Genomic DNA, 26,934 nt, shown 5'->3' on the forward strand with positions numbered 1-26,934 from the left:
GAATGGGAGAAAATAGAATAGGAACTTCAAATGAATCACTGGTGACCAAATTCATCCTGATCGGACTTTCAGAATATCCCAGAGCTCAGATTATTCTCTTTTACTTCCTCTTGATGGTGTATCTCATTAGCTTTCTTGGCAATGGACTCATCATCATGTTGATCACTGCTGACTCCTGGCTTCATACCCCCATGTATTTCTTCATTTGCGTCCTTTCCATGGTAGACTTTATTCTTACCAACAATGCACTTCCTGAGATTTTAGTGAACTGCTTCATCTACAAGCCCACAATTTCTTTCTCCAGATGTTTGGTCCAAATGTACATAGGCTTATTTCTGGTTGTAGCAGAGTGCATCATTTTGGCAGTCATGGCATATGATCGCATGGCAGCTATATGCCAGCCGTTATACTACACGCAGATCATGAGTTGGAAATTATGCTTTTATCTAGTAGCCATGTCAGTGGCCCTTGCCTTCATGTCAACATTGGTCAACGTGCTCTTGCAGCCCACTGACTTCTGTGGCCATCACACCATCAACCATTTTGCATGTGAGCTGCAATCTTTACTGAAACTGGCTTGTTCCAACACAGTCAGTGAGCTCTTTATGCATATCTCCAGCTTGTTTGTACTATTCCCTCCCTGTGGCTTCATAGTTATGACATACGTCCGCATAGGCCTGGCTATACGACGTATCAGCTCTACCCAGGGACGCAGAAAAGCCTTCTCCACTTGCAGTTCTCACCTTGCGGTGGTCAGTGTGTTTTATGGAACAATCATGATCATGTACTTGAGACCCGAAGGGAAATCCGTTGCTGAAAAGGACAAGGTCATTTCCTTAGCATACGGGGCTCTGACTCCCATGCTCAATCCTCTGATCTACAGTCTGAGAAACAAGGATGTCAAGGGGGCATTTTGGAAGCTGGTTCAAAAAAAAATCTTGATATAATGTACATGTATGCTCACCATGCCCCATGTAGGTTTTTACTGCTGACAATCTCTGTTAACCTTAAAGGTTAATAGGTGCCAAAATACACTCCTAAATACACTGCTATTTCAACTTATTGTACATATAGTAATACTTTAAAAAAAAAGATTTGTTATCCCATATGAGCTCACAGATAAGCCATCCATTAATACATTGATCCTTGATTTTCTAAGCAAAATACCTGTGCTGGAAAATAAGGAGGTTGATTTCAAAGAGGGAGGGGCCGTATTTCATAGGAATAAGAGCAATAGCAATAGCAGTAGACTTATATACCGCTTCACTAAGCGGTTTACAGAGAGTCAGCATATTGCCCCCAACAATCTGGGTCCTCATTTTACCCACCTCGGAAGGATTGAAGGCTGAGTCAACCCTGAGCCGGTGAGATTTGAACCGCTGAACTGCTGATCTAGCAGTAGCCTGCAGTGCTGCATTTAACCACTGCGCCACCTTGGTGATTCAATCCAGATATTTTGTATGAGAGAAAAATGGGTGACGACAGCCGCTCCCTAATAGTTTGCAGACTAAGTTGTAGAAGTTGACAGTAGCATTTTTAATAGGAAAGATTTTGTCTGTAGCTGTGAAACAATAAAGAAATTGCTGGCAAAAATTACCTTGTGTCATTCTTGATTTTGAGCCTGACATTTTTATGCATAGTCAGTTTAGTCTCACAATTAAGGCACCAGGCTAGAAAGCAGGAGACTGTGAGTTCAAATCCTGTCACAGCCATGAAAGCCATCTGGGTGGGTTTGGGTCAGTCACTCTCTCTCACAGGATTGTTGTGTAGAAATAGGAGGAGGAAGATGTGTTGGATATGTGCGCTGTTTTGAGTTATTTGTGAAAGAACAAGGGTGGGATACAAATAAATAAATAAGAATTTCAAGAAAGTTTACAAATATTGTATGAAGAGATGCATCAGTATCTCTGTCAGGTGAAGTTAATCGTTCAACCTATTACATTTGTGGTTGTATAGATCTGCTGTGCCAGAGGAATGATTGTAGCCTGTTCTATTATGCAGGAATCATGAAGGATGAAAGAAAATTTAAAGAAAGAATGAAACAGGGAAAGGCATAATGCACAATACACATTTTGTTGAAGCTGGTTCCCTTTTCCCCACCTAGAAACCTTTTAAAAATCATCATTTGTATGCAAAGAAATCAATTTATCCCAACATGTGGGATACAAGGATATAATCAAGTTGTTAAACATTGGTTATATAAGAAATAGCATCATTTTTGTTAGGTAAGCTCCCCGTTGGGAGAGCGGGTACGTTCAGAGAAGCGTTGTGAGAGTTGTGTTGGAGAACACACAAGCCAGCATACAGAGACACTGCAGTTTAAATAGGCTTTTACTTTTGTGGAAATAGAAATATCAGAGTCCATCAAACAGACCAAGTCATACACGGATGAGACAGTCAGTCATCAACATCTTTCAGTTAAGGGATAATCCAAATAACATAGTCCATAATCATACAAACAGTCCGGTACTCAAAGTTTGCTAGCAGTTGCAAAACTTACAATAGCTCACAGCACTTTCTAACAGCCAGCTTCCAAAACACTCAGATCAGATCAGCCCAGCATCTAACAAACAGAGAACTAACAGTCATTCTGGCTCCCACTTATGGTCGATTGAGGAAAACAGCAACCAATCACATTTTACGGTATGATTTAAAGAAACAAGTATAGCATTGTTACATAATTTATATATTGCCAACCCAACCGTTGGATTATATTCCTAACAGTTTTCATCCCAGGAGGAGGAAGAGAAATGCAGGAAGATCAGTCTCAGAGGTTGCAGCTCCGAGTCCATTTTGACAGATGTCTTCCTTGGCAGTTGCCGTTCCAGCCACACTTAGGAGTAAGAATAAGAATATTGCTTTCCTTTCTACATCACACACACGATTTTATTTATTTATTTATTTTATTTATTTGAAACATGATTGTTTCTTTGATGATTACTTCAAGAAATTCAAGAAGTTTCAAGGGGGCTAGTTTTTCATTGAATGTCCTTTTCCCCATCTTAAAATCAAAGGAAAATAATTGTTTTAGATAAAATAGTCCTGAGTTTCTACTTCTCATATTAAGGCTATATGCCACTGATGCCCAATAGATAGTTTGGACTCCCACATAATCTTCCCAGAATCCTTGTTAGGGCTGAAGAGACTTAAAGTATGTGATGAGTGCCAAAATCCTGCCCAAAACTTCTCCGGTCCGGCTGCACCCGAGCTGGTGGAGCACCCGCAACCACCGGCCCATCGCCAGGGAGAAAGCCAGTGCAGGTGAGCCGTGTGGTTGCTCCAATCGCACAGGCGCTCCACCAGCTCGGGTGCAGCCGGACCCAAAAAGTTTCTCTTCTCAGAAATGTCTTCTCAGTAAAGCTGTGGCAGCCTGCCTGTCCCTTTCAGGTGCTTCGACCCCCGGGAGGGAGGGGGCAAGGGGGAGCATAAAGGGAGCTGAAGCTCCTCTGTAAATGGAGGGAAAGGAAAAAAGTTTGGATTCTCCCTGCTGCAGCCTTTAAATTGCAGAGAGAAGCCGAACTCCCCCCCCCGTTTCACAGAGGAGTTGCTGCTCCCTTTATGTGAATGTGTGATATTTTGCAAGGACTGGGAAATCTCTCATGCAGTCTCTGAACAAGAAAAATGTATTTGCATGTTAATGGGGGAAACAGGTGGGCTAATTATAATCTTAAACTATTTTTGGCTTACTATACAGATAATTTAGTGCAAAGCTGTGCACAACAGTATTAGATTTCCGTGGTTTTATCTTCCTTGGTTGGTTTTGGGGAGAGCTATGGAACGTTAAAACAAATGCTGTGTAACAAGCGTGAAACATTCCTTTTGATTCATTGGAGAATTAAAACCAAACCTTATTTCAAAGGAGAGAAGTTTCATATCATGCAACTTTCATCAAAACTGTTTCACATGCCCTTAAATCTTGGGTGGGGGGGAGGGAGACAATAGTGAACATCGAGGAAGTAGGGTAGTAGTGGCAAATATCTTAGAATAATACTTTGATACAACTATTATAAATTGTTCAGCAATGATTTAACTAAAAGAATTGTGCATACTATATATAAATTGTTACTTCTTAGCAGGAAGTCCAATATTTTTTTCTTTGGATTTTTCCATTTGGCTGAGTTTTTCAGTAGTCCAGCATACTATTCTTTTTTATTGGGGTTATATTTATGAATGTATTTTTTAAGCAACAGGCCAGACTCTATTCATATTAATAAGTAGGAAATCTGTTGGACATCAAAGTTATTTTAAAAGTATCATTATGTAGAACTCTTTTTAGTAATCTGGATTATGAAAGAATTGCAGGAAAATATTAGATAAGAGAGAAATAAGCTAAAATAGGGGTGGTGGTGGTGAATCAACTTCTTGTTTCTTGCCCATATTTTCTTACAAGGTACTCCTGCCTGTTTTTTTAAGCAATAATGATTACATTGAATATGAAATTAATATATAAAGCATGTGATATGGTTCCAGGATCAGAGCTAGTCTATATTTGAATGGCCTGAAGGTGTGTTAACATTCAAGGAAGCTAAAGCTGCAATCGAGGAAAGGCAGTTCTTGGCCCTTTAAGTACTTGGAAAATAGACCACCTGGGAACCATATGTAAAACCACCCTGATTGCCGTATAGAAGAAAGTGTGAAATAGGCTTGTATAAATCATTTGGTGGGATTTCAAAGCACTGGAAATTGTGGGAGTACTTTGGAACATCTGCTTCATTGACCAGATCTGAAGGAGTGCTCAAATAATTTGCCTAGCTTTAGTACAAATGCTAGGACTGAATGGTACTTTGGATTCTGTTCCAAACAAAGTACTGAAGAGAATACAAGAATGTAAATATAGTACCCCACCCACAACTCTTTAAAGTAGATATTTCATGAATCCAGGAAAAAGGTGCCGCTGCTTCAAAAAGTACCAAGTAGATGCTGTGGGCTTTACATTCCTATATATTCAAAAACAATGCATAGCCCTAACAAACATTATTATTTAATGAATTTAAGTTGTTGCCACTGCTTTGAAATTAAATTCAGGTGCATGGATGCCTCTTTCTTTTCTGTGTAATTTATACCTCTGTCTTGACTGGGAATGCTGACATCATCTTGGTCACTCCCACCCGGTCACATGGCTGGCAAGCCACACCCACCCATCACATGGCTGGCAAGCCACACCCACCCTTCACATGGCTGGCAAGCCACTCCTACCTGGTCACATGGCCGGCAAGGCACTCCCACAAAGCAGGCCACACCCAAAGAGTAGGTTCCAAAAAATTTTGAAACCCACCACTGATGTAGAGAAAATTAACAGGCTGAAACAAGTGCGAGAACTATATTTTCTTTATTGCTTTTCTTGCCATATTTACCCTCCCTGAAGGCACAGAAAGTAGAAGAGGGAAAAAGGGAGAGAAAGATGGGAATGAGGCTCTAATTTTGTACTTTCTGTTCATTTGGGAATACCTGACATGAATGTGTAATGAATTCACATCTTCTAGGATTTGGCAACTCTTAACAGGATGGTTTATTAAAAGCATTTTTAGAACAAAGTTTGGTGGGACAGGATGGGACCAGGGGTGGGTTCCTGCAGGTTCTAACCAGTTCAGTAGAAGAGTTCCAGAAATTTACCGTGCTGGTAGACCGGTACTGAAATGCCTGCCCTGGCCTGGTCACTTGCTCACCTCTGCCCATCCGCTCACCCCTCGTCTGCTCGCTCCTTCGCCAGTCTGCACTAAGCTAGCCTAGCCCGCCACTCACTGAATTGGCTGGAGTCCAGCTAATCAGAGAGCAGGCTGGAGTCACCCCACCTGCATCTAACACCCGTTTAAAAGTGCAGTGCCAACGGCCTACTTTCCTCTTTTGAAAAGAGTCCTTCTCTTTTGAAAAAAGAGTCCTTCTCTGAGCAGGTGTCACATCGCGCTAGCTGATCGGGTCCCCCCTTCACTTTGCCTTCCCTGCTGCTCTTGCTGCTTCCTTCAGGTAAGCAACTAAATGTGAGGGTGGGGGGCAGAAGCAGCGGGAGGCTAGGGTATGCCAGCCCACGGCTTTCGTTAGGGAAGGCCTTCAGGCCATTCCTCATGAAAACCCCAGGCTGGCATACTCCATGTGGCTGAGAATGGGTGGGCGGCAGCAGGAGGCTAGCGTACGCCAGCCTGCGGCTTTCACGATGGAAGGCCTTCCTTCCCTCACAAAAGCTGCAGGCTAGCATATGCCATGTGGCTGAAAGGGGGTTTCCTGCTATCCCGCGTCCCCGCCCTAGTCCCCAGCCTCGCCTGTCTAGCTAAGCCTGCCAGGCGGTGGCCCTAGCTGACCCGGTTGTCCCTTGTCCCTTCAGTCCAGCTTACCTGCTGCCTTGTCACCTGCCTGTCCTTCTCCCTGCTGCATCCATCGCATCAGAGATCTCCTGATTCTGCCTCCTGGTAAGTGATTCATTTTTTTCTTTTATGCTTTTAATGTTTTTTTAAAGAATATTTTATTTATTGTGTATAAAATTTTTAAAAATCGTTTTATTTAAAAGTATTGAGTATAGAATTTTTTAAAATGATTTATTTTAATTTATTGTTGGTAGAATCTTTTTAAAATTGTCTTAGACTATTTTAAAAAAATATTCTATCAACAATAATTTAAAATAAATCATTAAAAAATTCTATACTCAATACTTTTCAAAATATTCTATATTCAATACTATATTGTGTATTGAATATTCTGAAATGGTTTCAGTATTTTGAAATGGTTTATTTTAATTTATTGTTGATAGAATCTTTTAAAATGTTTATCTACACATTACTAATGATCAAGTACTAATAATATTTCCTTATACATTTTAGTGACCTTTCCTTACATAATTGGTGTTTTCATCTATACTTTTAGATTTCTAATTTCTGTTTCTGTTAGTTAGCCATTGGTAAAACAAACCCCACGTGAAAAAGTATTCGAAGCCACCTTGATTTTAATTGTCAATTTATTCATTCTTGCACATTCTAATATTTAGTCATTTTCATATCTTTGTTTTTCCACTGTTGAGCAAATGCAATTCCAGCAGCTGCTAACATGTGTAAAATTAAATATATATTGTATTCCATATGAAATACCCCCAAAAATATTTCTGGTTTTAAATCCATATCTTGCTTTACCATTGCTTCTAACCACTAACTCTTGAATAGCTACTTGGACTGACCTAAGTACTGAACCTAATTCATATATTCCTGCTTTTTGAACTGAGAAATAAATTTCAGAAAAAGAAATTTGTATTGCTCTGTGAATCTACCTATGAAATTTGGTTGTGGCCCGGCAGGAGCCATTGGAACTGCCGCCAGACTCCGACAGCGAGGGGTCTTATGAGTTGGCCTTGGAGGAGGTGGAGGACCCTGAACAGGGTGTTGACTCTGAGCAGGGCGAGGAGAGACTGGTTGGCCACCAGGTGGCAGCAGAGAATTGGATCAAATGTTCAGGAAAACATTTGGGAGTTGTTTCAGGATGCACGCAGGCGCAGGGCTACTCGGCGTAAAGAACAACGGAGTAACTACAGGAGGTGATTACGAGCAGCTGATGCTGATTAAGATCCTCTCCCCTTATAAAAGGGACTGTTTGTACCATGCCCTGGTTGCAGGACTCAACGTTCTCGTTCACGTTCATGATTCAGAGAAATCAACTTGGATAAGTGGTTTGCTGTGAGAGCTTGTTTAATTGCTGCCAGAGAGCTTATCTCTTTGTTTATTTTGGGCTTGCAGCCAACAAGAGTCTGGATTGATTAAAACATTCTTTTGTACGTCTGTTTTGGCTTTCGTTCCTGGACGGGGAAAGGGGGGGGGGTCAGAACAAAATTCATTCTTAATCTAACTTCTTAGATGAAAGAGTATATCTTTCCTGTTTGTTGCAGGGCATTCTTCCTGAAAAGACTATACATTGTTAGGTGAAAACAGAGGTCCCTTCTATTACCTGTAGTCCTCAGTTTACAACCATAATTGTGTCCAATATTGTTTTATTTCTTTTGCAGTTAGTATTATTTACCAAGATGAAGAAGAGGCAACAGAATATGACCCCTTTCTTCTCCAAAAAAACAAGAGATGAGGAATCAGCTGATCCACAACAGTCACCGTCACCGTCACCAGCACCACCACTTCCACCACTTGAAGTCAGAGAAAGCAGCAAGTCCATCTCCAGATTCTCCTCCACTGAAGTGCAGCAATACAGAAACTTCCAGGAGAAGTATGATGGACTGGCAGTATCCGACAAAAAGTTAGGTTGTGAGTACTGTGCAAAACCCATGTTGTCATTAGAGAGAGGTACTGTATATACTCGAGTATAAGCCTAATTTTTCAGCCCACTTTTGGGGCTGAAAAAAGCCGCCTCGGCTTATACTCGAGTCAGTGAAAAATTTGCCCGAAATGGAGGAGAAAAAGGGGCGGGGCCATGCCGCTGGGTGACACTCGTGAATGGCCCAGTGCCCCTGTGAGTTTCCCCTCCCTCTGTGTCAGTTTGCCGCGCAGCGCGCACCGCACCATCCCCCCTCCTCACGTTCTAATGTAATGCAGGGCTGTCTTACGATTCCCCTTCCTCCCCCTCCTGCCGCTCTGCAACGATGTCCCACCTCCTCCTTGTTATGGCAAGCAGCCACATAGCGATGTCCCACCTCCTCTGGTACAGTGATCCAATGATAGGAATCACTGTGCCGTGTGTCATAGGAGGTGGGACATCGCTCCCGCGGCTGCACGGGACATCATCATCACAGCGGGACATCAGCATCATGAGGTGAGTGAAGTATTTCATTGAATACACTGCTAGTTTACTGTTTTTCTTTGAAATAAATATTCAAAAACATTATTGGTATCTATTTTTATTTTTGAAATTTACCGGTAGCTGCTGCATTTCCCACCCTAGGCTTATACTCGAGTCAATAACTTTTCCAGTTTTTTGTGGTAAAATTAGGTGCCTCGGCTTATATTCGGGTCGGCCTATACTCGAGTATATACGGTATTCATGTTTCTAGAGAGTGGAAACATTTCCAGGTTGTGCCAGCAGGATCAACCAAGGAGAATCAATCGCTCAGAAAAAAATTAAAGGAACATTTTCAATCAAAAGCACACCTTATTTGTTTAGAAAGCAGTAAACAACGGGAGCAGGATGCTTTAACCAAATCCATAGGTAAGTCAACTAACAAACATTTGTCCAGTACTTGCAAAATATTTTCTACTGTTTACGATCTGGTGCAAAGATGCAATCCATTCTCACACATCAAAGCACAGGTAAATTTGCTAGCTATGGTTGAAGTAGATGTGGGAGTTGGCTTGCATTTACAGAGATCCGGAGTGAATATAGTTGAATTCATTGCGAATGAAATCAAAACTATCGTGTTTTCAAGGATTATTGCAAAGAATCTAAAGGTGTGCCTATTAATTGATGAAGTCTCAACACTTTCAATGAAAGGCTCCTTGATGTGAGTGATGGCAAGTTGGCCACGCCCACCCAGTCCCATGACCAATCAGCCATGCCAACCCAGTCACATGACCATCAATCCATGCCCACAAGACAAGCCATGTCCACAGAACTGGTAGTAAAATTTCTGACCACCACTGCTACAGACTCTACAAATAGAAAATTGATGTGAATAAGGGTAAAGAATCTGAAATGAAGCATTCCATGTCAGCAAAGCTGTGTCTCCCATTGGTTCTGCCAGCTTCATGTGTGACAGCCCCCATTCTATGTGGTCACTAAACTATTCTCTCACTTCTGGGTTCTCATTTGGTTTTGAAGCACACCAGAACACTGGCTTCAACAGCCATTCTATGTTATAAATATTGTCAGTCTTTAAGAAACTAAAAAAAAACATAACTATAAGTTGCCTTTCTGGAAAAGAATGCCATAGTTGAACTTAAATGATGAAATAATGTATCTTTTTTACTTTAAACGTAATGGGAATTTAAAGGAAATTCCCATGAAATTCAATTAAAGACCTGTCCTTGGACTTTTATCTCGACCTTCTTCCAGCAGAAATGCCATTTATTAGCCACTGGGGAAAAGATGAGAATTTTTAAAAAAAACCTTTTACCTCAAGGAACTGGCAGTGTTGTTCTCAATGCCAAGGCAAAGAACAGATCTAAGACACTATCCTTCTGCTAACATTCTTCCCCTTTAAGTGCTTGTTTTCCTTCTGGAGCTGTTGCTCAGAAGTAAAAGCAACCACAATGAGGAACACTACACTTAGCAAAAATACACAATGCAAAGATAGTATGACTGAACGATGCTAGAAAACTTCAGACCACAAATCTGGATCTAAACTTCATCAAATCCCTAGTTTCTTTGAAAGCAAACAGCACCATTTTTCCCACTTGGCTATTCACAATTACTTTAGAAGACATTAAAAAAATATTTGACCATTTATCACTGGAAGAACACTGGGCAAGCAAAACCTCAGAGATAAAAAGAAAAATAAAGAAGATAATTTAAGTTTGGTAAGTTGTTCTCTGTTTGTATTTGTAAAATAAATGATGGAGTCCTTCATCCAGACAGGAGACTTCGAAGCCGTGTCCTTGGTCTGGTTATTCTAATGCTTATAGGTTGGAATTCTTGCTAGCATCTCTCTCTCTCACTACTCTCTTTACCTTTCATTCCAAAAATGTTTTTCCTTTTGTGAGGTTTAGTTCTCTAACCAACCTTTATTCTCAATCTTAATCTTTTATGAGTAGGAGGCCAAGAATTTGTAACATCTGCTTTGGATTTTAGTACAGCAGAAAAAAAGGTATCCTGGATAGTTTGGGAATGGACTGCCTAGTATATTGTTAGTTTTTCCTAATAAAAGCATACCATATCTGAATGGTAACATAATTGTGTTGCAATCTTTCCACCCTCCGAATGAGTGAATTGGTGCCATTAAGTGAAATTCTGATCATTCTTTAACTAACAATAATTCCAAAGCATTATCATTAAAAAATTAGTGTCCTGTTTATAACATAATAAACAAATATGTATCTTAATAGTGATACCTCATGTTTAGAAACATTATGCCCTGCAACAAATTGTATTTGCTTAAAAGATTACCCTGCGTGCCATTCCTTTTTTTTTTTTTTTTTGACTTTGTCAAATCCAAAAAAGAAAGGATGGTGTTCGTGAGATCAGCATTGATTCTGCTCTGCTTTGTGAATTATCTAAACATGAACTCATTGCTTCTAATGAGTTGACTCAGGACATTTTGGTTCAGTTTCTACTGCCCTCCTGGTAAATTAGGGATGCTGATGAAGCTGCCAGTTTGCTGCTTTCATTACTTTTGGAAAAGGATTTCTTCACCTTCTACCTGGGGTTGGATCTGAATACCTAGCTATGAGACAGAGGGTAGCTTATTGAGTTTTGGCTTAGCAGTTTATGCTCTCATTGCAGTTTGCAGACAACATATTCCTTAATGCAGTCTGTGAACCTACCCATGTGGGAATCCAACAATTGTATTCAATAAATCATGGTTAAAACAAATTCTATCTAAGCATGATGCACAAAGCAGTTTTCAATCAGTTTTTATTGCATTTTTATTTTTTCTATACCGAAAATCGCAATCTAAACCCTTAAAGTGAAAGTATTGCATCTCTCTTGAATGTACTCAGTAATCACACCATTCATTCTTTTCTGCAGGAATGGGAGAAAATAGAATAGGAACTTCAAATGAATCACTGGTGACCAAATTCATCCTGATCGGATTTTCAGAATATCCCAGAGCTCAGATTATTCTCTTTTGCTTCCTCTTGATGGTCTATCTCATTAGCTTTCTTGGCAATGGACTCATCATCATGTTGATCATTGCTGACTCCCGGCTTCATACCCCCATGTATTTCTTCATTTGTGTCCTTTCCACGGTAGACTTTATTATTATCAACAATGCACTTCCTGAGGTTTTAGTGAACTGCTTCATCTACAGGCCCACAATTTCTTTCTCCAGATGTTTAGTCCAAATGTACATAGGCTTATTTCTGGTTGTAGCAGAGTGCATCATTTTGGCAGTCATGGCATACGATCGCTTGGCAGCTATATGCCAGCCGTTATACTACACGCAGATCATGAGTTGGAAATTATGCTTTTATCTAGTAGCCATGTCAGTGGCCCTTGCCTTCATGTCAACATTGACCGCCGTACTCGTGCAGCCCACTGACTTCTGTGGCCATCACACCATCAACCATTTTGGATGTGAGCTGCAATCTTTACTGAAACTGGCTTGTTCCAACACAGTCAGTGAGCTCTTTATGCATATCTTCAGCTTCTTTCTGCTATTCCCTCCCTGTGGCTTCATAGTTGTGACATACGTCCGCATAGGCCTGGCTATACGACGTATCAGCTCTACCCAGGGACGCAGAAAAGCCTTCTCCACTTGTAGTTCTCACCTTGCTGTGGTCAGTGTTTTTTATGGAACAATCATGATCATGTACTTGAGACCTGAAGGGAAATCCATTTCTGAAAATGACAAGGTCATATCCTTAGCATACGGGGCTCTGACTCCCATGCTCAATCCTCTGATCTACAGCCTGAGAAACAAGGATGTCAAGGGGGCATTTTGGAAGCTGGTTCAAAGAAAAATCCAGGTATGATGTACATGTATGCTCACCATGCCCCATGTAGGTTTCTACTGCTGACCATTTCTACTAACCTTTTAAAAAGGAATTTAATAACCAGCATTACTGCTCCTAGTAAACCCATGAGGGCATAAGCAATACTGAATGTTAAGGGGGAATGTGTTAGGACTCCAAGAATTATAACTCACAATGCTTTTGGAGAATATCAGGCTGGGGAATATATTCACAAATAAGCTGAGAATTATAGGTGCCAAAATACACCCCTAAATATACTATTGTTTTAGCTTATTGTATATAGCAATACTTTTTGAAAAAGATTTGTTATCCCATATGATCTCACAGATAAGCCATCCATTAATAAATTGATCTTTGATTTTCTAAGCAAAACACCTGTGCTGGAAAATAAGGAGGTTGATTTCAAAGAGGGAGGGGCCGTATTTCATAGGAATAAGAGGTAATTCAATCCAGATATTTTGTATGAGAGAAAAATGGGTGAAGACAGCCGCTCCCTAATATTTTGCAGACTACGGTAAGTTGTAGAAGTTGACAGTAGCATTTTTAATCGGAAAGATTTTGTCTGCTGGTGTGAAACTATAAAGAATCGTGAAGGATGAAAGAAAATAAATAAAGCATGAAACAGGTAAAGGCATAATGCACAATATACAATGTATTGAAGCAGGTTTTGAAGGTTTTGTCTGCAGGTGTGAAACAATAAAGAACTCGCTTGCTTGATTTCGAGCCTGACATTTTCATGAATAGCCAGTTTGGTCTCACAATTAAGGCACCAGGCTAGAAGGCAGGAGACTGTGAGTTCAAGTCCTGTCATAGCCAGGGTGGGTTTGGGTCAGTCATTCTCCCTCAGTCCTATCTACCTCACAGGGTTGTTGCAGGAAAATAGGAGGAGGAAGATGCATTGGATATGTGTGCTGTCTTGAGTTATTTGTAAAAATAATAAGGATAAGATACAAAGAAATAAAGAACAATTTCAAGTAGGTTTACAAGTATTATATGAAGAGATGCATCAGGATCTCTGTCAGGTGAAGTTAATCGTTCAACCTATAACATTTGTGGTTGTATAGATCTGCTGTGCCAGAGGAATGATTGTAGCCTGTTCAATTTTGCAGGAATCATGAAGGATGAAAGAAAATTTAAAGAAAGAATGAAACGGGGAAAGGCATAATGCACAATACACTTTTCATTGAAGCAGGTTTTGAAGATTTGAAAAAGCAGACTCGTTCCCTCTTCCTCACCCAGAAACCTTCTCAAAGTCATTATTTGTATGCAAAGAAATCCATGCATTCCAACCTGTGGAATACAAGGATAGAACCAAATTGTTAAATGTTGGTTTTATAAGAAATAGCACCGTTTTCCTCCGAGGAGGAGAAAGAGAAATTGAAGGAAGTTCAGTTTCAGAGGTTGCAGCCCCGAGTCCATCTTGACAGATCTCTTCCATGGCAGTTTTCTCTCCAGCCATACCTAGGAGTAACAATAAGAATATTGCTTTCCTTTCTACATCACACGCATGATACTTTCTTTGATGAGTACTTCAAGAGATTCAGGAAGTTTCAAGGGAGCTAGTTTTTCATTGAAAGTCCTAAAGCCTATATGCTACTGATACCCAATAGATAGTTTGGACTCCCACATAATCTTGCCCGTTTGGGCTATAGAGACTTTGAAAAAGGTTTTATTTCTTTTAAAAAACACAAATATTTCATCATTCGTCAATCATTAAAACATTGAAGTACAATTTTTTTTGTATGCCCCTCCCTCCCTCCACCCCCCCAACCCCCCTCATCCTTCCCCCCCCCCCCGACTTCCCAGAACCCGTACACGGTATGGATTTTTAACTAACACAGTCTAAAATCTATTGAGAAAAAAGAAATAAAGAAATTAATGACATTCTACATTGACCTTAGCTTCTTCTTACTGAACTAACTTTAAACAGTTTAAATCATTTCTGATCTTAAGCATAGGCTAACTGGAATTTCTTGGTCCCGTATTTATTTTGTATATAGTCAATCCATTTTTCCCAGTCTCGTTTATATCTCTCATTTGAGTGATCTTTAAGATATGCTGATATTTTAGCCATCTCGGCTAAGTTTGTGACTTTCAATGTCCATTCTTGGATTGTAGGCAAGTCTTCCTTCTTCCAGTATTGCGCCACCAAAAGTCTTGCTGCCGTTATTAGGTGCAGAATCAAGTTAGTCTCTACCACTGTAAAGTCAGTACATATACCTAGTAAAAATAACTGAGGAGTAAACTTTATCCTTCTTTTAAAAATATTTTGCCTAACCCACCAGGGCTATAGAGACTTAAAACCTAGTGTTATCCTGAAAATAAGACAGGGTCTTATAAAATAAGTCCAAATGCTTATTTTGAGTATCAAAAGAAAATAAGACAAGGTCTTATTTTCTTTTGACACTCAAAAGAAGCATTTGGACTTATTTCCAGAGAGGTCTTATTATTTTTGAGTTGCATGAGGTGGTGAGCATGGTCACCTCATGGCTGATACTGTGTTGTGTGTTGCTAGGCCTGCCACTCTTTCTGCGGTGGCCATTAGCATGACAAAAGAAGTGTGGTGGCTACAGTTGCAGGAGCAGCTGTTAGGTAAGGGCAAGTGGGTTGCATGTGGTATGTTCCCCCTCCCTTTCCTCCCCTCTGGCCTCGCCACCTCACCTCGTGTTGTTTGCGTATCAACCAACCAAAGGAAATGGCGGGGACCAGCTGCGCACACATTTAAATATTTTTGAGGAGGGCTCATTTTTTGGGATGACTTATTTTAGTGCATGTACTCAAAAACTCAATTGGGCTTATTCTCTGGGGAGGTCTTCTTTTCAGGGGAACAGGGTATGTGGTGACCAGAGGCTCACAAAATCCTGCCCAAAACCTTAGAGTGTCTCAGAAGGGCACACAGCCGTGTAACTTTTAGATAACTCTAATTGTTGATCACACACTGTCTTTATGAATTGCTTTTAAATGCTGATTGTTGGCTTTAAGAGTTTCCTATCGAATGATCTGCTGCTGTAGCCCCTTTCCTGCCCATCGTATAATTGGAGGCTTCACAAACTATCTCTCCCTGGTTCTCTTACTACTGTGCTGTTCAAAAATCGACTTCGGATCCCTTGGAGCTTATTCCAAGGTGGTGAGCTGTGGTGATGCAGTGGTTAGAATGCAGTACTGCAGGCTACTTCTGCTGACTGCCAGCAACCTGCAGTTTGGCAGTTCAAGTCACACCGGCTCAAGGTTGACTCAGCCTTCCATCCTTCTGAGAAAGGTAAAATGAGGACCCAGATTGTTGGGGGCAATTTGCTGACTCTATAAACCACTTAGAGAGGGCTGTAAAGCACTATGAAGTGGTATATAAGTCTAAGTCTGCTATTGCTATTCTTGGGATCAGAATCCTGGTGTTTAAAGGGCCATTTGCAAATTCTTTTCCTGTCTGTCCCAGCTCGGTGCTAAACCTCAATGGTGAACCTGCGTTTTAAAAGATGTATAAATAGTCAGCAAGCAAAAACTGGATAATGGATGTCAAATTACTGGGAAGAAATTTTCCAGCCTATAAAAATAGGCCTCAACATTCACCCGGCTAATCTGTGTGCCAATTAGCCACCTTTAATCTACTTTTAATCTACTTTCAAATCATGATTTAAAAGACCATTAAACCCAAATTCAAAAGGCTGTTAAACCCCTATTCTAAAGCAACCAGAATTGAATAAAAGCAATAAAAATACAGTGTGTCGTATTCTGAAAGTATTTTTCTCCACCAATGTTAAAGTTGTACAATAGTCTAAAGAAAGATAATTATCCTTCATGAGCAACAGTTGATTTGCTACTGAATGCCACAAGTAGAAAGATTTTAATGAGAGATTGACTCACCAGACATTCATCCCATTGGCATCACGCACAACTCTCTTAACACAAGCAATATCATCTGTGATATCATCATTTAAGAAATCTGATGGGAGAAGCAAATAAAAATATGTCCCATCCCATATATTTCAAAGTTATTTTCAAACATTTGCATAAAATTATTATACAAAGCAAAAAAAAGTAGGAGAAATTCTGAGGATATTGAGCCATGTGGGACACTAAAAAAAGTAGGAGAAATTCTGAGGATATTGAGCCATGTGAGACACTAGGACCTCATCAAATATGAGTCTGGTGCTCATTAAAACTCAGACCACACTGGATTGGGTGATGTAGAGGCACAAAGTCAGATATATCTTTGCAGGGGAAGGTAGACAACTTGTGAGAAGCTTAAAAATGGGATACTAAGTGGAGGACCAGATTGAGGAAGGATAACAGGTCAACAAAAAACAATATGTCTAGATATTATTACAAATTATGACCCAAGTAGGAACTAGAAACAATTTTGTGTGGCAGGATGATTAAACACGAATCTTCATGAAGTGATGGGTGCAATTGGACAATTACAGAGACCAATAAAGAAGGAGGATTAGAATGTCCCTACAAAATTTTCAATTGAGTTATTTGGGACATTTCACCTTTTTGCTTTTCTAATGAAATAAATGTCAACCCTTGATAGTAGATCAGGTCAGGAAGCGAACAGTAGAAGGATTGTGGGAATCTAGAGGGGGAGCAGCCAATGTAGCAACGATACATTGTGAGGATTTGACTGTCCGAATCTGCCAATGACACTTTTGCCCCTGGACGGTCCGGCAGGACCTAAACCGTCCCAAAGAGATGGTGACTGGGAAGACAAGACCTTGCTGGTCACAGGGACATCGCAAAGTCCCTGATCGACCCAAGGGAAGTGCTTCCAACCAGTGGCAAACAGGCAGCCCCCCCCAGCTGACATAGTTGGAGACAGCTCCAGGAAGAGAGAAATGAAAGTGTTTCTACCTGGTGAGGTTTTTTTCTTTTCTTTTAGAAGATTGCCCTCAGAAACTTTTTTCTTAAGATTAATTAGTCCATTAAGCAAGAACAAAGTGGTGTATTTAATCCCTATTGGACTGCCTTAGAAAGTTTTTTGCTCTTGCTTGTAATCTTTTGTGGATTGAATGATTGCAACGCTTCCGTTTTTTCCGCTTGAGGTGAAGGGATTTTTCCCCCTATTTCCCTTTACTACTTTAACTTTTTTGGCTTAAATTAAAACTCTTTTTACTTTAATAAATTTCTTCTTCTACTTGTTACAATATTATATTAAAGATACTTAAGGAAAGAGGTTTTAAAAGAATCGAATCTGCCACTTGGAAGCCCAAGTCTGAAGCTTTTTTTCCTTTGCTGTTGTAGCAATGTTTCTTTTGTTCACTCTTATCTGACTATACTGACTGTGCAAAAAAGGGTTTGGAACGTCTCTTTAAAACCTGACCCAAGGTCACAAATAATGGTGTGAGGAAAATATTTTGACAAAAAGTGGAAAAGGAAAGAAAAACTTTAGAACCCTTCTTCTTTGAAAACCATAAAAGAACATTTGTCTAAAATAAAAATAGATATATTCTTCAAAATCTGTGGCAGGCTAGAGTGGCAGATAGTACCAAATTCTTCTTCTTGCTCTTTCTCTATATTTTTCCTTACTCTAAAAAATGGAACAATACTCAGATGAAATAAACTTGTTAATTCAAAACATTTTGGCTGGACTTCAAAACATCTCAGAAGGACTTGAGAAATTTGACAAGAAATGGGACAGACTATAGGATATTACAAAAAAGATGATGGGGTTATAGCCCCAGAAATTAAAGAAGTGAATGAAAATACAGAAAACAAAGATAAGAACTCAGGTGAACTTATAAATGGAGTAAACATGAGTGAAAGTGGAAAGAAGGGAAGCTGGAAAAGTGACTTTGATAATTTGGTGTTCCACCCCAAACTCCAAGATGTAGGAGAAAAAGAAAAAGCGAAAAAGATGGAGTTAATAAGACAAATCTATTCAGAAACAAACCTGACAACCAAAGTTAAGCTTACATTAATAACAACTCAAGGGCAACAAAACCACATGAGAGATCGTTTAAGCTTCAATGTGCGGAGACAAGTCTTAAACCCTGGAAAGGTTCTGGATATAGAATTGACACAACTGGCGAGAGGTGAAAGGCCATTTTGTTACTGGAAAGATACTGATTAATAATGCCAATTGTTGGAAAAAAGCTAGTTAATTTTTGATGATTATTAAGTAGAGATTTTAGTACCTTATAGACTGTTTTAAATTACCACTGAATGTTTATCCATTAACATAAATTTACTATGATAGTAATAGAGAAATAATAACCCTAGTTAGGATAAATAACCAGGCCATAGAAATGCTAATGTACATTCTGGGTGAATGTCAAGTAGAAATATTAATATTTCTTAGATTGTCTTAAATGTCTAATGTTTATTTTCTTAGCGTGTAATTAACTAATTTGGGATTGAGGGAAAAGTCCTATAAATCTTATTAATAAATCATTGTTTAAAGACGGTTATAAAGTTATAACATTGTGTGGGCCTGGAGAGGAGAGGTGAGGTGAGGTAATCAGTAAATAACCTTTAGTTAACTACAATAATAACAATGAAATGTTAATGGACAATATTTAATGATACATACAGGTGTGTTACGGGGGGTAGGGATGCTTAGATATCTTACTTAACCAAATTAATTTTAGAACATGTCATAAAGGTGCAATGGTATTGGAGATCTATCGAAATTGCAAATGAAAGCCAGTAGGTGGTTGTGTCTTCTAATATAAATGATTCTAGATAAAAACATGTTTAAACAATGGTAACCAAATGAGAATTAGGGTACAGGGATAGTAAAATACATAACTTTTCTTGACTTAAAATGTACAACATGATTTGAATGAAGTATATGTAAGGACTGTGGAAGAAACGCACAGAATATATTAGTAACCAATCGATATGCTTTCAACAAGATGTAACGAAAGATGGTTTTTTTTCCTATAATTTTTTTTTGTTTAACTAAAACAATAAAAAAATTTCTCAAAAAAAAAAGGATTTTGGGAATCTATACTACTTCATTGTCGTAGACCACAATAATAAGAATAGAATTTTAAAAGTTTCTCTCTCCCACCTCACTCACAAACAGGATGAAAGTGGGGTCATTTTCAATCTCTTTCAGATCCTTCCTTCTTTCCCAGGACTGAGATGTCATTCCTTTCTCGTCAATTTTCTCTTAATAGTTCTCCTCACAGCTCTTGCATTCATTTATCAAGATTATATCTCTTCTACTCTGCATAACTTACCACTACAAATCTTATTGCAGCCAGTAGATGTACGGCCCCGGTTATGGTTGCACCAATAGCGGCTGTTTATTTGGAAAATCCCATAGTCACGACTGCCATTCCTGTTTATCCTACCCACAGCTTGGGTGTCAAAGTTGCTCTCATGAGCAACCATACAGATCCCTGGAAGAAAGCAAATGAGAAAAGGCCTACAAAAGGACTGTGCTGTAAATGAAAAAGCTGTCCTGGTTTCTCACACGGAACATTTAAAACAGAATATTTAACTATCTTCCCATTCTTTCCCCAATCAAGGAAGAAGCCAAGAAATTCAATACATTTTGGAAACCTTCAGGAGAATTTGGAATAAGCTTGATTGCTGTCTCCAAGATATTCCTGGAGTTGTTAATGGGATATAAAGCCCCTCTCTCTCCTTTTTCTCTCTTTTTTATCTAGGCCTTCCTGGGAGGAGATACTTCTGGATTGTGGATCTTTTGCACTCTGTACCTTTGGAAAATCTTCTGGGATGGCTCCTTTAACCATATCTGGAATTGAAATGATTTGGGGGTGTAGGAAGTTAGCACCCAACCATCTCCTAGAAAAATGAAATATCCTGGGAAATATTGAAAAGGCAAAATATATTTCCCTGGATAAGAAATGCGGAAACATGTCTTTAGGCAGGAAACAGACTCACTTTTAATGCCCCCCCCCTTTGTTAATGGGCCATTAAAAAGAAAGCCTGGGCCAGACTATTTACATAACAAAGATCTCCCCTTTCAGATCCACGGTGATGGGATTAAGGCATGATAGTATTAGCCCTTTACCCAACTCATGACATGGCATCTGAGAACTCAACCAAACCTGGACTCAAAACACAGCCTAGAGAGTTGCCCCTGTATGGCCCCCATGGGAGTCTGACAACCAATCATAATACATTTCTTACACAGGAACAGGAAACGGAGAGGGGGGCCAAACAGAGTATAAAAAACTCAGCAAGTACCTTCTCTCGCTCTCTCCCTCTTCACCCAAAATTTGAAAGCATGTGATCACCTTTCCCCCCAGCATCTCAAGTCATGTGATCCTGTGCACCATTAAACTATCTTTCCAAGCAGCTTCCATGTTTCCAGTGTCTTTTTCCCCACTTGAAACTGAACCCAGATGGACATTTCTTTCAACAGGGGAATCCGAAGGAACTTAACATTTGAGAGGATGCTTGTAGCTGCCTATCTGTCTATATTAGTTAAGCCAGTTATTGTTAATAGGCAATACAGTGTTCTAAGCAAATCCCACTTCTGCTCTTGCCCCAAACTGGTGACAAACTGGAGATCAACCACCCTCATTAAAGTCAGAATGTGAATGCAGGTTTAAAAAGGAAAGGCTTCCCTGTCCAGTCATTTTCGATTCTAGAGTGCAGGATGAAACATAAAATCTCCTCAGTTGTGATGGGAAGAAAGGGCATTTTCTCATTCTAAGAAGATAGAACAGAGCTTTTTAATCACTGAGTGGGCTGGATGCAAGCTACAATGCAACAACCTCAACAATCACCGGCCATTGATCAAGGAGTCACAGCAACAAGCTCAGAAGCCATGGGAGGAGCTAGGCCAAAGGTTAAACAGACCATGCAGGAGGCTCTAAAAAAAGCTTCAGGCAACCAAAGATGACAACTAAGATTTTGACATGGAATGTCAATGGACTGAACTCTCCACAGAAGAGAAAGAAAATATTTCACTATCTTAAACAGTTCAAGAATGATATAATTTGTCTGCAAGAAACTCATATCAAATCAACTGATCAAAAATATTTGTTTAACCCCAAACTTGGTCAACATTTTGTGACCTCTGCTATGGAAAAGAAAAATGGTATAGTTGTATACTTAAGAAAAGACATTAAGGCTGAACTAATTGAAGCAAATCCCTTTTGAAGATATATTGTGCTAGACCTAATCTTAGAAGGGAAAAAGACATTACTTTGGGGAATTTATGCTCCTAATCAACAGCAAGACGGATTCTATAGAAATCTTCATGCTAAATTAGTACAGTGGGACTATAAGTCTTGTATACTATTGGGTGACTGGAATGGCGTGATTGACACTAAAAGAGATAAGAAGACCTCTCGCCCAAATACTAAAACGCGAGCTAAGCTACCCAAACCTTTTTTTGACATGATGGACGACTTTGAATTGAGAGATATTTGGCGAGAAAGAAACGCAGAGGAATATGATTTCACCTTCTTTTCCGATAGACATCAATCCTTTTCAAGGATTGATTTTATACTAATCACTAATGATTTACTTTCTAGGGTGAAGAAGACAAAGATTGCGGCGAAGGCCCTTTCGGCTCATAACCCAGTTTGGATGGAATTGGGAAGGATAGTGCAGGCAAGAAGGTCTTGGAGACTGAATGAAAACTTATTCAGATATGAAAAGTACATTAACGATTGTAAAAAATTGTTATCTGAATCTGTTCTGAATATGAATAAGGGGACACCAATGGAATTTGTATGGGATGCAAGCAAAGCGTATATGAGAGGAGTACTGATGAATATAAACAAAATACATAGACATAAACAAGGGCTAAAACAAAAAGAATTGGAAGAGGAAATTAAAGGGAAAGAGTTGGAGTTAACATTGAATCCAGGCGATACAAAGGTTAAGGAAGCAATTACCATATTAAAATCCCAATTTGATATGTTGATCTCTGACCAGCTAGCCACTAGTTTATTATATGCAAAACACAACACTTTTTGTAACGCAAATAAACCGGGCAGATGGTTAGCTTATCAGATTAGGAAAAAAAGGAAAACTCGAAATGTAACCAAATTGATTTATAGAGGGAAGGAGGTGTTTCAACAGGAGGAGATTCAAAAGGCATTTCGGGAATTTTTTACAGAATTGTATAAAGGGGACAAAATTAAGGGTTTAGATATAGACAAATACTTAGATAAAGAGAAATTACCCCTAGTTAGAGAAGAGTACAGGCAAAAGTTGAACCAACCAATAACTTCAGGGGAAATCTTGCAGGTAATTAAGCAACTAAAGCTAGGGAAAGTGCCAGGCACAGATGGCTTGACAGCGGTTTACTATAAAAATTTACAGTTAGAAATGGTAGAACCTCTTAGAGAACAAACCTGAATATTTCTAAGGTGGAGAAAAAAGAGAGTAAACTCACAGTCTTCCAAGCTGATATTGCGATATCCATCCATGCCCTTTCGTTTCAGAAGTGAAGCCAGTTCACATCTGGAATATCGTTCGGCTTCACTGGCTGCAATAAGGAGTAAGAGGAGGGTGAGCACTAATGCCTTCATTGCTGCGGCTCCTTGGAGGACGATGTCTGACTTCTCCAGGACAGCTATGGGATTTTATAGTCCCAGAAATTGGCACATCTGGAGACATTGTAAACAAAGTATGTAGCAACAATAATTCTGAAACCTGAGGTAATTATTCACTGGTCAGCAGAGAGTGGAAAGGGCAAAAGCCAAAGGGAAAGAAAAACACAATTTTAAATGTCATTTCAATTGAAAAATCAAACACAACCAAAATGGGGAAGAAGCATTTTTGTAACATGAAAGATCCTGGGTCAAGGGAGTCTGCATAAGGAGTACCAAAATTGTAAAAGTAAGCATTGCAACTGTGTGATTGAAGCCCCAATCATTTTATGTGTCTTGCACTCAATGCACATGAAAAAGGGACTGGGTTTTCATTGTGTGGTGGCTTCCGACATCTTTATTTTTCTCAGTCCAAGCCCATAGACATTCCTCTCGTGGGGGGGGGCATTGCTTATTTGACTTTTCTGTTTGTTTGTTTCAATTGTAACTGTGGTTTCAGTGTATATTTCTTTTGTCAGGTGAAGTTTGAAGGAAAAAAAACACTGAAAAACTGAGAAAACTATATTTAATTTCTTTCTTTTCTTGCCATATTTACCCTCCTTGAAGGCACAGAAAGTGGGAGAGGGACAAAGGGAGAGAAAGGTGGGAGTGAGGCTCTAATTTTGTCCTTTCTGTTCAGATAGGAATACCTCACATGGGTGTGTAATGAATTCACACCTTCAAGGATTTGGCATTTCTTAACTGGATGCTTTATTAAAAGCACTTTGAGAACAAAGGTTGGTGAGGCAAGATGGGACCCTTCTCCTTCAGTTTAGTTTACCAGAGAGAAATCCACTGAATCTACCACACACACCCTCCCCCAACTAGACACAGCCATCTAAGGAACTTAGAGGGTAAGTCCATGTTGCTCTTTTTCCAGTCCAGGATTGAAATGGCTTCCAGCAACCAAAGCTGCCATTTGTCTAACAGAGCAGAGACATGCTCACCTGGATCAGAATGCCATTTCTGGGTGGAGTCCTAGGATTTGGCAATTCTTAACAGGATGCTTTATTAAAAGCTTTCTGAAACACAATATTGGTCCATTAATTCATTTTTATCTTGAACTGGATTGGATTGAAGTTTGTTTTGCAGTCATGCTGACATTGCTGAGAAAAAAACCCTTACTGTGACGATACTAAGGATATAGAATAAATGAAAGCCCAAGTTGTATCCAAAAATATCTTTACTGCTCTCAGAGCAGATAGCATTTTAAATGTATCTTCGTCTGCTGTTTGTTTCAACAGAGTGTGTTCTCCTTGCAGTCATGGCACATGATGACTTTGCAGTTATATGCTAACCCTTACACTACATACAGGTCATGAGTTGGAGTTTATGCACTTCACTGGTAGCCACATCTGTGACCGTTGATTTCATGTTTACCTTGGTCAATAGGCTTTTGTAGCCCACTGACTTCTGTGGCTATTGCATTATCAACCATTTTGTCACATTGGGTTGTTACAATTCACATATCAGTGAGGTCTTGATGAATGTTTTCAGCCTCTTTCTCTTAATCCTTCCCTTTGGTTTCATAGTTGTGACATATTGTCAAGCCAGCCTCTTTAAGCAACTAAGAAAGAAAACACTTAATTCAATTTTTTAGAATTAAGAGTACTTTTACTGTTTATGAAAAAATAGCAGCTAAGTAAAGCTTCTGCTGAGGCAGAAACGTGTGAAATCATACATATCAAACATTTGCCCAGCCCCTTCCCCCAATAACCCCCATCCCATTGCCCAATCTGCAAATCCCTTAGGTGTCATGTGAGTACACCTTCAAGAAACATCATCAGGTTGGTATGCAGGACGGTTGGCCTTGACCAACTCCAAACATCGGCCATCCGCATGCACAGTAGATGGTGAGAACTAAACTCCCTTTTTTATTATCACTCCTGTCTCAATACTTCCTAGCCCAAGTACCATTCTTCCCCTCCCCGTTTCCATAGCAGCCTAAAGCAAGAAGCGAAGCAGAGGCTGATATCCGGCCCTCCTTTAGGAAGAGAAAGTCATCCCTGCAGGAAAAACTATGCACATGAAAAAAATTATCAAGGCTTAGCAGGGTACTTAGCGTAGAACTTCTGCAAAAGTCTAGGAGCCCTAACATGAGATTTATCAACCCATTCAGTATGGGAGGAGGGAAAATGCTTCCAGGACACCAGATACTGAATTTGACTCCTATATTTCCTGGAGTCCAAGATGTCTTTAACTTCAAAGTGCTGTTCTCCCTCAATAAGAAGAGGAGCAGGGGGAGCAGGTTGAGGCGGACGAAAGGAAGAAGTGTGCTCAGGTTTCAACAGGTTCACATGGAACACAGAATAAATCCAACTAAGGTTCTTAGGTAGCTCCAATCGTAAGGAAACAGGATTCATAATTTTCACTATAGGAAATGGAGCGACATACTTCGGCCCCAGTTTTTTCAATTTTGGGGTGGTTTGCAGAAACTTGTTGGACAAAAACACTCGGTCCTCCACTTTGTATTCTTTTGGCTTCACCCTCTTTTTTCAGCCTGTTTCTTGTGCACCTGGTGAGCAGCCTCCAATGCCTTGCAAGTCATGGGGGCAAAATTGGTGAAGTTGATCACTCCACTCAAAGAGGGACAAAATTTGTGGTTTCTCTTGGGGTAACTCAGGAATCAGTACAAAATCCTGTCAAAACACAACTGTAAAAGGGATCAAGCTGGTATGCCACCTCAGCATGTGGTAACAGTTCAGCCCAATTATCTTGATAATTGATAAAACACCGGAGGTACTGTTCCAAAACAGAATTAGTCCATTCACAAGTGCCATTTGTCTGGGGATGGTGGGTGGAACTTAGCCCCTGGGCGGAGCCAATCAACTTCAGAAACTCCTTCTAAAAGAGGGAGGTGAATTGGACCCCCCTATCTGAAATTATGCATGTAGGCACTCCATGTAATCGATATACATATGAAATAAACAACTTAGCCAATGATTTAGCTGATAGGATTTTGGAACAGGGGACAAAATAAACTTCTTTGGAAAACAGGTCGGTGATAACCCAAATCACAGTGTTTTCTTGACTCTCGGGCAACTCGACAATGAAGTCCATTGATATCTCCTTTCATGAGGCCTCAGGGCGGGCAACACCCTGGGGTTTCCCTGGTGGTCATTTTGTGGCTGCACAAATGGGACAACTGGCTATGTAAGACTCAATGTCCTTTTTCAATGAAGGCCACCAAAATTGCCACTTAATCAAATGTAAAGTCTTCACAAATCCATATTGGCCCGCCATTCTTGAATCATGGGCCCGTTGAAGAACAACAGGTTTCGGTTAGTATGAACATACAATTTAGCTCCTACCCAAGCCAGTCCATCTTTCATGGTGCATTCGTTTGAATGTTTCTTGAACCAGTCATCGGACTCAAGGCCCGCCTTGAGTTTTTACATTAGGTCTGTGATGACCTCTAAATTTGCTGTGCCTTGGCTTCTAGTAACCACCGGGGCAGCTAGACTTTTTGCTGGGATGACTGGGTGAACAATGCTTAGCCTAGAACTGTTGTACTGGGGAAGCCTAGACAAAGCATCAGCCATAAAGTCCCCCTCTCCCGGAATGTATTTGAGGGTAAAGTTGAAGCGGTTGAAGTGTTCTAAGAAATGTCGCCATGTCCTCAAAGCCCATCTGACCGTGAAAGCTTCCTTCTCCCATATAGCCCATCTCCTCTCTGTCTCTGTAAGCTTAGCAAAAATACATGATGCAAAGATAGTATGACTGTATGATGCTAGAAAACTTCAGACCACAAATCTGGATCTAAACTTCATCAAATCCCCAGTTTCTTTGAAATCAAACAGCATCATTTTTCCCCACTTTGCTTTTCACAATTACTTTGGAAGACATTAAAAAAAAAACATTTG

General features: G+C 39.8%; 3 protein-coding genes across 3 annotated transcripts; 2 read left to right on the forward strand and 1 right to left on the reverse strand.

The window, feature by feature from the left end:
• Positions 1-947, forward strand: LOC148048310 (olfactory receptor 13H1-like). The gene has a single exon (XM_087707906.1). The coding sequence runs from the start codon at positions 3-5 to the stop codon at positions 945-947; it is 945 nt and encodes a 314-aa protein (XP_087564032.1). The 5' UTR covers positions 1-2.
• A 10,569-nt stretch (positions 948-11,516) lies between these two features.
• LOC148048311 (olfactory receptor 13H1-like) lies at positions 11,517-12,773 on the forward strand. The gene has a single exon (XM_087707907.1). The coding sequence runs from the start codon at positions 11,607-11,609 to the stop codon at positions 12,549-12,551; it is 945 nt and encodes a 314-aa protein (XP_087564033.1). The 5' UTR covers positions 11,517-11,606; the 3' UTR covers positions 12,552-12,773.
• Positions 12,774-13,945: 1,172 nt separating this feature from the next.
• Positions 13,946-23,011, reverse strand: LOC148048312 (lysozyme C, milk isozyme-like). The gene is made up of 4 exons (XM_087710692.1): positions 22,876-23,011; positions 19,733-19,894; positions 16,413-16,491; positions 13,946-14,012 (listed from the first exon to the last, which is right to left on the reverse strand). Exons 1-4 carry the CDS (start codon positions 23,009-23,011, stop codon positions 13,946-13,948), a joined length of 444 nt encoding a protein of 147 aa, XP_087566818.1.
• Positions 23,012-26,934: the final 3,923 nt, after the last annotated feature.

This window comes from Thamnophis sirtalis, unplaced genomic scaffold (assembly GCF_051295495.1).
Source record: "Thamnophis sirtalis isolate CommonGarterSnake01/CBP01778 unplaced genomic scaffold, rThaSir2_p1.2 scaffold_3, whole genome shotgun sequence".
Taxonomy (NCBI): domain Eukaryota; kingdom Metazoa; phylum Chordata; class Lepidosauria; order Squamata; family Natricidae; genus Thamnophis; species Thamnophis sirtalis.

Bases quoted from the DNA above. Each gene is read 5' to 3' on its own strand.
- LOC148048311 (XM_087707907.1), top strand. From the start codon at position 11,607: ATGGGAGAAAATAGAATAGGAACTTCAAATGAATCACTGGTGACCAAA.
- LOC148048312 (XM_087710692.1), bottom strand. From the start codon at position 23,011: ATGAAGGCATTAGTGCTCACCCTCCTCTTACTCCTTATTGCAGCCAGT. The intron at 19,895-22,875 runs GTGAGTTTACTC...GCTTTCTTCCAG, and splicing joins CAATATCAGCTTGGAAGACT to GGATCTGTATGGTTGCTCAT. The intron at 16,492-19,732 runs GTAAGTTATGCA...TTCTCCCATCAG, and splicing joins CTGCAATAAGATTTGTAGTG to ATTTCTTAAATGATGATATC.
- LOC148048310 (XM_087707906.1), top strand. From the start codon at position 3: ATGGGAGAAAATAGAATAGGAACTTCAAATGAATCACTGGTGACCAAA.